Source organism: Poecilia formosa, unplaced genomic scaffold (genome assembly GCF_000485575.1).
Source record: "Poecilia formosa unplaced genomic scaffold, Poecilia_formosa-5.1.2 Scaffold590, whole genome shotgun sequence".
Lineage (NCBI taxonomy): Eukaryota > Metazoa > Chordata > Actinopteri > Cyprinodontiformes > Poeciliidae > Poecilia > Poecilia formosa.
In genome coordinates this window covers 30,314-42,728 of record NW_006800529.1, presented here as the reverse complement: position 1 = coordinate 42,728, position 12,415 = coordinate 30,314, and the positions used below count along the sequence as shown (strand labels likewise).

Here is a 12,415-nt window from a genome sequence, read left to right as displayed (position 1 = left end):
TTTAACATAACAAAGATAACAAAGGCAATCTGCTCTCTACTCCATGCAGGGAGTAACTGGCAGTCCAAAACCACATGACTGGAGGGCCCTTCACAGAGCAATCAAAAATACAGCGAACAGAAAGAAAAACTGAACCAGCAACCTTCAGAAAACAGTGTAGATACACAGCTAAACTGATCAGAGTGCTTGTAAGATTAATCTGGCCCACAGATCAGAAAGATAAACTCACAGCCAGATAGAGAGCAGCATAGATGCTGAGAGCAGCCTCCTTTGAGGGAAAGGTCTTGCGGGCCCTCAGGACATCGTCTTGATTCCCTGTGCAGGCCTCTTGGTGGCTGATGTAGCGCAGCGCCTGTTGACACCCGAGTGCTGTGTAGTTTGGCTTACACACTGTCAGGAAGTATGGCGCCAAGTTCCCTGTCACTACCTGCCCTGCATTGACGAAGATGTCAACCGTGAAGAGGCCAAAGGCGTAGACTCCTGGGGAAGAAATAAAAGCTGAAGAGGTGGACCACAGATCATAAACAGGACAAACTAGATCACAAATCTGATGTCAGAGAAATCCTCATTGATCTTAATAATAATAATAATAATAATAATAAATAATAATAATAATAATTCACTTTGCTAGGGTTGATTTTATGAGTTTTTAAAAATCATTTTTCAAGTCTATGTATGTATGTATATAAAACCATGGGTTATGGATCCTAAGGATTTCTTTGTATGTCATTAACTTTTAAGGGTTTTTTCTTCCCTACACAATTTATTTAAAGCTGCAATATGTAACTTTCATTAAAAAATTTACATAATTGCCAAAATTGTTACCACGTCTTGATGGTATATTAAGAGAAAAGATTGATCTCCTTCACCTCCTCCCTCTGCTGCTGTTGCCATCTGAAGAAATGCACTACTCCCGACCAAAAACAACCAATCAGAGCCAGCAGGAGGGTCTAAGTGCTGTCAATCGACCTTAGGTACTTGCTGCTCAATGTGATAAAGGTGGAGAAACAACTTACAATTACAGGAAAAGCGTAGCCATGCTAACTAGCCTCAGTATTCATGACAGGCTGGGCTAGCTGCAGCAAAGCAATGTCTATGGGAGGGAAAGGATGAGCAGCACCATCCACGGGCTGATTGCCAGCTCTAAGACCCCCCTCCTGACTTTGGTTGCTTGTTTCTGGATAGTACCAGGAGAAGCTGGATGAACCTGATTTATTTCACACACCACATAGTGACAGTTTCAACAAATATGTAAAAAAAAAACAAATTTTTTTTATAAAGGTTACAGACCTTTATGAAAAATAAAGGTCTGCAACCTTTATTTTTTAAATAAAGGTTACAAACCTTTATTTAAATGCATATAAGTATTATAATTATTTAGATGTATATAACCATAATGTGTTATATGCATCTTATTACAAAATGTAGATATTTATTCAATCTAAATAAATCTAAATATTTATTTAGATTGAAAGAAAAAAAAGAGTAATAACTTTTAAGTTTTTAAAAGAATCCAAAACAGAAAATGGAAGTGAAAGTTTGACATTTGACATTATAAGACCTGCTGAAAACCTGAATTAGAATGGTTTTTAACAGGCTGACCTTGAAATGGAAAACTGTAAAAATGGACTCCTCTTTCTAAAACAGCAAAAGAAAAAGTATATTTTTGTCTCATCACAAAAAGAGGTTATTAAAAACTAAATAGTCACCACAACATTACATTATGCCATTTATTAATTTACTTGCTTACCAAGAACTAAGTTAACATCCAGAAGGATAGTGTGAAAAGTCCAGTTGTGCTGTAGAAGCTCAACTTCCACCAGCACAGACCTGAGGATGTTTCTACAGAATCTCTTGATGTTAATACTCCCTGAACCACGTTCACTCAGCCACTCAAACCGACCAACCGGCCTTTATGTTTCAGTGACTGAAAGGCTTTAACAGAATAATTGCCTCCACTCTGCTATAGTCCAATCCTCTGTCAGTCTGAATTATCCAACAGGTGCTTACTCAGGCAGGTTTTTCATATACAGTCTCACACTCTCACACACACACGCACACACACACGCACGCGCGCACAAACATCTGAGAAGTGTTATTTGTCAGAGCAACATTCACAGCTTCTCAAGTCCCTGTCAAGTGTTTGTGCAACACTAATTAAATCTTGCAGGCTTTGAGAGAAACCTATGATTAGAGACTGCAGCGCGGCATCAGAGGAGTTTGGTTGTCATCAGCTGAACTCATTGTCTTTCCTGTCTTACCAACAGAGTGTGAAGCTGGTCTAGATGCTGACAGCTTCACTTCTTAACAAGCATCAAATAGCTTTAGTCAAGCGTTGTGTGACTCAGTTGTTGTGTAGTCACCACGCTCCTTATCTTTCTGACATTGTCCCAGTTTCTTTGGCTCTTTGTGTTTTACGGATGGCTTTCACCCCCAGCTTCCTTCATTCTGACTCAGGGACCAGAAAGAGCAAAACTTGCTTAGCAGGACATGAATCAGACCTAGCCTGCTTTCTTTGAACACAGCATGGCGTCACAGCTGCTGTGGAGAAATACTGTGTGTGTGTTCTGAGCAGATGCTCATGGAGTAAAGGCCATCCATCTGTCAAACAACTGGACCAGGATATTTCCATCCACTGTTTAAAAAGACACAACTTTTTCGTCTCACTGTGACAGTTAATTAGAATGAACTGCCTCTCTTTCAGGTCAGTTAGGATGAGCAAAATTATTTTCTGTTTTCTAAGTATCAGAGTAGGCAGAGCTAAATCCCAAATTCTCTCTCCCATTTGAGAGCAACATTTTTGTCTTTACTTTCCTCAAATTTATAAGTTTACATACAGTTCCTTAGAATTTGCTACAATTACTTTTTAAACTGTACAATGTTTTGGGTTTCCTTTCACCTGCTTCTCCCAGTGGCTTGCTGGAATTTGGTCCGTCTCTTTCTGGTGAAACTGGGTCAGGTTTGTAGGCTCAAACAGTGTTTTAGTTCTGAGATCAGAACTTTGTGATGGTCACTCTGTCAGAGTGGTAGTTACGGTTCTGCATAGCGAGAGTGGCTGACCAGAAATGTTAGGGAGCGCCATCTACAGGATGGACAAAGCAAGAGCCATAAATTTAGAAACTGAAGGCTTGGTTGAGAAGAGGGAATAAAAAACAGGCATGGAAGGAATCCCGGATAGATCTACTCACATGAGTAGATCATATATTGGTGATGGAACAGATGCAAGTTATGGAGTGAATGATGTGGAGCAGGTGAGAAGATGAAGAATGTGGGATGGCAGGCAAACAGGGAAGTAGACTGACAGGTTCCATCCCCATCAGGACTTGGAACTGAGATGAGCAGGTTGGAAGAGTGGAGGCATCGCCTACCGGACCCCCACCAGCCAACTCTGGACTGCATAGTGGTGGAGGCTGAATACCAAGGGACTGGAGTAGAAGCACCAGCAGGAGTGCCATCCCATCATCCCCTGGGATAAAACTTATGACAGTGTGATAGTTCAAAAAAATTGGTAACTTTACCTAATTTTCAAGGGTAAAAATTGGGTAAAGGTAACAAGAACTTTGGTGTATTGCTTTCTTTTGTTAAAAGTTTTACTGGCTCTAGTGCAGGGGTGGGCAATCCTGGTCCTCGAGGGCCGGTGTCCTGCAACTGCTAGATTTCTCCCTGGTCCAACACACTGGACTCACCTCCTAAGTGCAGTCAGGTTCTCCAGAGTCCTGCTAATGACCTCATTATTTGACTCAGGTGTGTTGAAGTAGAGACACATCTAAATGTTGCAGGAGACCGACCCTCGAGGCCTGGAGTTGCCCACCCCTGCTCTGGTGGCATTAATTTGATAGTGAATTGACAGGAAAAAGGGTAATGAGAGAAGGAGAAGACATGTGGCATTGGTCACCAGGCCGGGAATCAAACCTGCGACGGCAGCATTGAGGACTAAGGCTTCCATATGTGGGTTGTACTTAACCCCTGCACCACCACAGCACCCACAGTGTATTGCTTTCTTACTTTCAAGGTCGCTCAAGGTCAAAAATTCAGCTTAAGTCATTGGAAAATGACTGAAAGGATTAGCAGATTTCAGAGACTCTAGTCCACTCAGCAGTGTCCCATAGCTCAACTACATCAGAGAGCAGGTACATCAGTGCAAAAGTAACTTTACACTTCTCCGTAGGAAACCGGACAGTTGAAAGCAATGCTTAGGAGCTCCAGCAACTCCAGTAGTCTGGAGGTTACTGCAGTTGCTGGAGGTTGAATCTGTGTATTCCAGGAGGCCAACATGGATAAAACATCCGTAGTTTCTGACTTTCCAGGGTGACTAGTGAACTCTCCACATCATACTGCCGTTCCTGTGCTGGTGACGAGCCAATTTTATGCAAGAATATGCTGCAATATCTTGACTTTGAGAACTGAAAATGAGAACCAGCACAGGAAATGTGTTCAAAGACTGATTTAAAAGCAAGGAGTTGTTGGAAGCTTTGACCTTGCTCATTAGGACTTAGGAGCAACTGTAAAAGGCGTGAGAAGGTTGGTGATCTGGCCAGATCTGAGCACTGATAAAGAGCACCAGTGCTCTAAATCAGAGCACTGGTTTCATGGCATGGGAAGGGTGCTAACATCTTTGGTGAAAACCGTCAACAGCAGATGAGAGGAAATCCAAGAAGGGAACATCTTTGGCAGAGAATGGACACAATGAGCAAATGGAGAATGCAGGAACAGAGCTTGGTTGGAAATACAGGAAGGAACTGTTATCAAGAGGGCAGGATCGGAATTATCAAAAGGGGAGTGGGCAAAAAGTGGGAGTCTGTGACCAGAGTGGAAGTCCATAACGGCAATGGGTTGGCAAGTGTCACATCCAGGATAGACAAGAGAAGAGGTAAAACTTCAGGGAGTGAAGGCTTGGTCAAGAACAGGGAGTCAGAAACAGGTATGGAACGACTGCTGGACATTTTTACTCACATGATGTAACTATTCATCTGGCAAAAACTGAATGGCTGAAGGGATCTTGTATCAGTGATGGAACAGATGCAGGTTATAGCAGCTGAGATGGATTTCCCTAACAGTGTGAAACATGGCGGCTAAGGCAGCAGATAAACAGATGTTAATACAGAAATATTTTTGATCCTACCTGCCATGAATAGGAAAATTTAGACTAAATTAATGTCCAACATTGAGAAGAAAGGTTATGTTTTTTTATGCGGTGGATGTAAATATCTGAATTTTACCTGTATATGTGTGTATACATGTGTGTGTGTGTGTTTGTAATGCACCTCTTGTTTGATATAGTGCCAGTATCTCTACAGAGCTGCAGTTCTACACAAGTCAACATCAAAGTTATCACAGCTCCCCAGACTCTCCGCTCACTGGTGCTCACACACAACACTTTGGCAAAGTCAAGGCAGAGGTGTTGAATACAGAGTGACACAGTGTGAAAGTGTTAATTCATATTTTATGAAATGTGTTTATCTGACCATTACACTCAAGAGGAATATGTCTGCATAGAATAGAATAGAAATATCCTTCATAGATATCTTTGAAATATCTGCAGAGGATGCAGAACAGCAACATTTCAGCAGTATAGTGAAAAGGTAAAAGTGGTAAATATCAGAAACTTGCAGGTGTATCCACATACTCAGATCATAAGAAGAGATGATCCGTGATTCTTGTTATGGTTGGTGAGGCTGAATAATAAAGAGCCAAAGCACCAATGGCAGGAGTAGAGTGCCATAGCTGAGGTTTATTTAAAAAATAAGTAAATCAAAAACAAAGAACTAAATAACTGGCTGGGCATGAAGAAGGAATAACAGTGCATGACATGGACAAGAACATGAACCAACCAAGACCAAACCAGAAACCAGTGAGAAACAAAAGTCAGACAGGAACATAAGTAGCACAGGAGGCAGGTGAATAGGATTTTTAATGTCATGGATTAAAAATATTCTTTCCAATAAAGATAATACCACTAGGATGAACTTTCTGTCCTTACTGCCCACATCTGACCTAGGTCCTTAGCCCCAGGGTTAATGAAAAGAAAAGAGCAGAAAGGGAAGGTTTATTCATAACTCATATTGTCATTCTTCTATGCAAAAAAATAATCTATTTTATAATATAGCACTGCCCCTAATTTAAAATACACTTACAGCTTAGTATCTTACTGATTGACTGAGTGGACTGCGCATCAACACAAAGCTCTGAATGCATGCAGCTGAAGACACTGGTGGAGTGTGTGATAGCTCCACGGCCCTTAGCTCTGTTCTAAATTTAATCTCCCCTAAACAGCGCAGCTACACTGAGTCATTATGCAAAGCCTGGGTAGGCATGAATGAGAGGAGAGTGCTGTGAAGCTGCGAGATGGCTGAGCACATGAGGCTGCCGCTCCACTGCAGACAGAGATGCAGAAACCAGTGGGAATAAATCAGCACTGTCTGGCACACATGCAGATATACTAAAGCAGTGCAGAAGTAGGCAGACTGAGTGAAACACATGTGAGTTTTGCTATTAGCTAAAATAAAGCAAGACAAAATTTGAAATGAAGCAGAAGCTGAAAGCGTTTGGCTTCTGCTTGATGTCGGGAGGACTTGGAGGGAAATGTTGGATGTCCCTGCTGATGCTGTTTTAAGCTTTCACTGTGGTGAATTATACAAGAGAACAGTTACAAGATCAAAACATGTGGACTGTTTACACACCTGCTGCAGTCCTTAAGGACAACAATCTGTTACTTCTCTTCATAGAAACATGACAGTCTTTCCATTCACAATGCTAATAAGAATCCTAAGCCAGACAAAATAAAGCAGAGAGCTGGGAGAATAATGAGAGAGATCCGCTGATGATCCAGGTGTGTGTGTGTGTGTGTGTGTGTGTGTGCGTGTGTGTGTGTGTGTGTGTGTGCGTGTGTGTGTGTGTGTGTGTGTGCACACTTTCTGGACAGAAACAGCCTCAGGAGAGGTCAGGAGACCCACTGTGTGACTCTGGTGGTTATCTGTCTGTCTTTCTGTTTTTGTCAAGTTTGATCATCTGATCAGGCAGCCAGAGAGAACTTCTAAAACTGTTTTCTTGTCTTTACATTGTATTGATTCATTTTGAGGGCAGCAGAAGACTACTTACAGACATTTTTATGATTTAGTTTTAGTCTTCATGTTCTTTTAGTTATTTTGTTTTTAGATTTTGTTTTCATTAAACCTTTGTGTTTGTTATCCATGAAATGTGCTATGTGATCAAATGTTACATATGGTTTAAAATAAGTATCATATTTTTAAAAAGCATAATTTTTTAGCAACATTGACTCACCTATAAAAGAATATCTTATTGGTCATACAGAAACAATCTCAAAGATTATGGTTGGACGCTGTATATGTCTTAAGCCCATTAAAAACAATGAGTCAAAGGTTAAGTGGATTGATTATCACTCCAGCAATATTACACATTATTTTAGTAATTAATTCTGGCTTAATTTCTCTTTAATTAAATACATCATAATATTTCCAAGAAAAATAGAGATTTTAAAGTTTATATATAGCAGCAATAGTCATTTTCTAATTAGTGATTGGGTCATGCTTGATTTTCTTCAAAGATCAAACATATCTCAGGTGCATTCTAATTAAAGCACAGACGTGTATTCCATAACACATCCTTTGCCAGTGACAACACTGCTTTCCCACATTCACAGCAACATCAGGTGCAAAACTTCATTTACACATTTTCTCTTCAGCCAAAATCACATTTATTTATTGACCCTATTTTACCAATTCAAAAAAGGATTTTGCGAGAAATTGAAAGTTTATCATTAGTCAGTGGCTTAGCAAACTTTTTTTAAGTGTGGTGGTTTTTAACAAAGGGGGCTGGGCAGGGGCCGATGTGGTATGTGTTATTAAGTGGAAAGTTCTGGTACTGCTGAAGCCCTGTCCACACGGAGACGAGATGAGGTGCCTGTGCATTCACAAGGAACAGACGTCTTGGGAGACCAGAAGAGACCATTGTTGAAACCGGATCCCAGACTGGATAAAGTGTGACTGACCATGACAAAACAAGGACCAAGTGTCCCAGGAGGCATTTTGACTTATTTACAGATTCAGAAAGTGCATATTCTAAGCTTTCTAATAATGCCAAACACATAGAGATGAAAATATGACAAAGATATGGCCATTTGAATGTTGCCTGCACTCTGAAATATGTTGTTCATTTTCTGTGCTATCATCAAATAAACACATCTTGTGTTGTTTTCTACATATTATGAGTTGCTTTAGTTAAAAAAAAAACTGGACACAGAATATGTGTTAAACTGTTGAGCAATCACATTACTCTGTGGATGTCTGCAGTTCTGGAACTTTCCACAGGAAGAACAGTCAATTGAAGCAGCTGCTTGTTGTTGTTTGTTTGTTTATTTGTTACTTTATTTGACAGCCTCAATATGCAATGAATAAAAGATGCTTTTCACCAGATTCGTTGTGAGTGGATGGTTTTCTTTCTCTGTGTTGCCTAATGGTAACCCACCTGCCTCCCAATGACAGCTGGAGGTAGGCATCGCCTGAGCTCTACTTCTTTAATCCAAACATTCAACATATTTACCATGCAAATAGTTTATCGCAACTGATGTGTTAAAATTATTTAACACAATAACTGTGGTAAAGGAACACAATTATTGTGTTAAATACTCTTAACACAATAACTGTGTTGAATTTAACACAAACTGTGTCGTCTATATTCACACACATCACTGTGTTGAGTTTTGACACAATTTGTGTTAATATTAACATATCTGTTAAAGAGTGTGGGAACGTATTAGAATTTCAGAGGAGGAGCTGAATATATATTTCTACAAAACATAAACCTTTTCATATATTGCATTTTTTCACAGATTAAATGAATATCAGTGTCACAAAAGACATTTGCAGTGTCTTTTCAGAATGTGAACAGTTTATAGATGTTTGGGTCTGAGTATGGGCTATAAAACATTTCCAGTAAATTTCACTCAGGTAAAATAAATTGGTTCGGCAGTGATTCCTTTGAAAATGTTCCCATTGTATTTAGGGAGCCAGTGTTTCATTGGGAAGAGTAGTTTTAACTGGAAAGTTGTGGGATTGATCCCAGTTAGCCCCTCCAGACTAATCCGATGTTGTCTACAGATTGGGGTATGAGTGTGTGAATGTTGTGAGTGCAGCTTTGATTGGTCAGCATAACTAGAAAAGAGCTGGAGAGGTTGATTTCATTTACTCTGAAAAATTGAGAGCCTCACCGAGGAACCGGAAGGTTCTGCGCACCAAAGGGTTGAGGTAACAGCAGTCGCCAGTTGCCACTGTCTTCTCTGAGCGATCAAACTCTTTGGATGTGTACTGGACCAGGAACAGCACTGTCTCAGTTATTGTGATCTAAAGGCAAAAAAAAGATCAGAGACAAATCACAGAATTCAGTTCCTATGAATATTTTCTCACTGTATGTTACATGACACTGAAGTCATGAGACTGTGGGCTTCATCTGCACATCTGTGGAATACACTGAAACATATGAGGGGGAGGGAGTACTGCAGGAGAAGGGAGAGCTTATGTGATGCGATTTAACTTTTTTAAATAAGTCAGATAGCCTGAAGGCAAAAACTACTGCTGTGTGAATGCTGGAATCTAGAAATGAATACCTGGGTGGATTTTTTGCTCTGCAGGAACACTGACAGCACAACAGACTGGAAAATAAAACCAGGACCTTCCAGAAGTCTGTTGTTACTTTTTGATCATAAATAACAGACACGAGACATAAAAAAGAAAATCCAGTTAAACGTTTTTCTACAAGGCTACTGCAGTCCACAGTAAGTCATAAGACATGAGCAAACAGATGAGTAACTTTTTTATATACATATAGAACTTTTTCACAAATAAGTGCTTCACAGAGAAAAAGAAACTCAAAACATGATCAAATATGTAGAGAGAAATTCAAATGATACAGATAATTAAATTCTAGATGTGTAAAAAAAAATTGTAAAAAGTGTGAAAATGTGTTAAGAGACAATTCTATTCAGAATACTCTTAAGGAAAAGCATGTTAGGGTAAAAACATCTTCGGCTGGATTATAAATGTTAAAATTGTAGATGGGTCTGCATTAAAAATATTCTGTATGGGGCCCTGAATGTCTGGGGCCTTTAACTGCTTCTTAGTTTATTTATGCTTTGGGTCGGCTCTAACTGTGAACAGCATTACATTGAAGATCCACTCACTGATGACTTGATTGGGATTTTACAGAATTGCAAAAAATTAATTGTATTTTTTTTTTTTTTTTGGTTAGTTGCTTTTAAAACTCTACGATTGTGTTTAAATATTGTCAACAGTGTCTTCCATTATTGCCCAGTAATATTTTTATATTTCCTGTCAGCCTGACATTTTTTAATACAAAAACATCAGAATCAGAATCAGAATAATTTATTGTCATTGTCACAAAGACAACGAAATTGCAGTTTCAGTTACAACCATCCATCACGCAACAACAAGAGGGGGGCGAGGGGTTTCAGCAGAGGAACATTGTTTTCTAAACATGGTGGACCGCCTCTGTGCCCTGACCACCCAGCTTAGTTTTCTGAGGGAAACCTGGATGTTTTAATGACTAACAAACTTTAATAACCGCTAAGACTAGAGACGTTCAGCTCCAGTCTGGTTAAACTGAAATGATACTCAGGCTTTGCCCCATTTCATCATTGTTTTGTAATACCGAACATATTCCTTGTTCATTTTTCTATTTGCACACAGAACAGTGTCTTCTCGTGACTGGGGCTGTGCTGCAGCTGTAGAGATAAAAATAACAGCAGCCATTATTCAACTAGAACCATACTTCACAAAACCCGTTTTCCTCTCAGCTCTCTTTAGTATCACATTATTGCTATAAGCAAACAATTTTAGCTCATGCTGTAGTTCTTGTCAGATGTGAACATGATTTCTTGGGTCTATCTGCATACATTCTTAATTGACAGAGAAGCAGATTATTACGAATCACTAAATACAGTAATCACTTGCTTCTGGCTTACACCGGAACAAAGTATTTGCTAACTAAACTGGAACAAGAACACATGCTTTATGTTTTCACAAGAACCAATTCCATAACACGGGAGTTCAACCAAAAACATAAACCGGTCTTATTTACAGTTTGTTTGTTAGATGATTATTTGAGCAGCTGTTATGCTCAGTTAGGTCCATCAGCAGAGGAACATTGTTTTCTAAAACAGGTTGTCAGCCAATTTAAAACATACATGCAGACACAGTGGCGCGAAAAGTGGGCATCCAGCGCATGCAACGCATAGGGGGATTCACCAGAGGGGGCGTCAAAACCCGTCTGGAGGGGGCGGCGCACCGATGATGAGTTCGCATCCACTTGAGCGCTCTTACCCTCGCGCCCATAACAGGGTAAATGTAACGAGTTTTACCTTTCACGTACCTTCGTGTCGGGGGGGGTAGAGCGAGTCTATGTTGTGTACTCATCCACCTGAAAAATGTAGCGCGTGTGCTCCTTCACCGTCACGTACCTTCCTCCGGGTGGGGGGGAGGGGGCGCCGATTTATGTGTTCGCATCCACCTGAATAATATGTAGTTGCGACCCTATGCAGACATGTTTCTATTCAAACATGGAACATGGCATATGCACATAAAGGTTAGCAGTAAAAAATAAAAACACAAGAAAACAAGAACCAGAGGGAGACCAACAAGTTACAAGTGAAGTCTTTGTAAGTAGAGATACGTAGAAACTTCTTCTCGGTGTCACACTGAATTAGCTAATCAACTATAAGACAAACATAATCCACCTCTGTTATCTGTGACATGTTTGGGGTTATAGGTCAAGGTAGAAGCTGGGCTAATATGTCAGTGTTTTCACAAAAGAGGAGTTTTCATTGTTCACATGAATACAACAGGGAGAAATTTCCATTCAGGAACTTGTTTAAAAAAACCTTTCTAGGATCTCCTAAACATTGTTTCTATGTGAACGTGGGGCACTAATGGTTATGTGTTGAGATTTTTCTTTAGTTCAGAAGATACTGCCTGTACAGATGTCCCTGCTTTAGAGTCCTCACCAACCTCTTGCTGTCAGAAGTTTGTCTGAAAAACTCTTTTCCACTGTGTGATTTTTGCCTCTGTGAAAGATATGAAAAAAAAAAGAAAACTGATGACTGCTGATTTAGGTTCTGCTGATCAAGGACAGTCAGCAACTAGCTGACTGATGTGACTGATGTAGTAACACATCTTGCAGTCTGGTATCTTTAACCACAGACAGAAGATGCACCAGATGATTCAGGGAGGCATTTTCTAAATGATCTTTGGAGGAAGGGAGTAGAAAAAAATGCAATGCCAGGTTTGGATTGGGAGTCCATTTATTGTGCCCTCACTGAGGAATGCTCCACATCATCTAAGCCAATGGTGCCCAAACTCGGTCCTCGAGTGCCGGCATCCTGCAT

At 40.1% G+C, this 12,415-nt stretch overlaps 1 protein-coding gene across 1 annotated transcript; it reads right to left on the bottom strand.

The window, feature by feature from the left end:
• Window positions 1–211: 211 nt before the first annotated feature.
• LOC103129900 (phospholipid phosphatase-related protein type 5) lies at window positions 212–12,415 on the bottom strand. Its single transcript, XM_016665491.1, has 3 exons — window positions 12,347–12,415; window positions 9,227–9,359; window positions 212–480 (listed from the first exon to the last, which is right to left on the bottom strand). The coding sequence occupies exons 1-3, from the start codon at window positions 12,413–12,415 to the stop codon at window positions 212–214; spliced, it is 471 nt and encodes a 156-aa protein (XP_016520977.1).

What these genes read in the sequence shown, in the direction of transcription:
- LOC103129900 (XM_016665491.1), bottom strand. Translation starts at nt 12,415, where the DNA reads ATGCAGGATGCCGGCACTCGAGGACCGAGTTTGGGCACCATTGGCTTA. An exon ending in ATGATGTGGAGCATTCCTCA is followed by an intron (nt 9,360 to 12,346) that starts GTGAGGGCACAA and finishes TTTTGCCTTTAG; the next exon opens with ATCACAATAACTGAGACAGT. An exon ending in CAGAACCTTCCGGTTCCTCG is followed by an intron (nt 481 to 9,226) that starts GTGAGGCTCTCA and finishes TTTCTTCCCCAG; the next exon opens with GAGTCTACGCCTTTGGCCTC.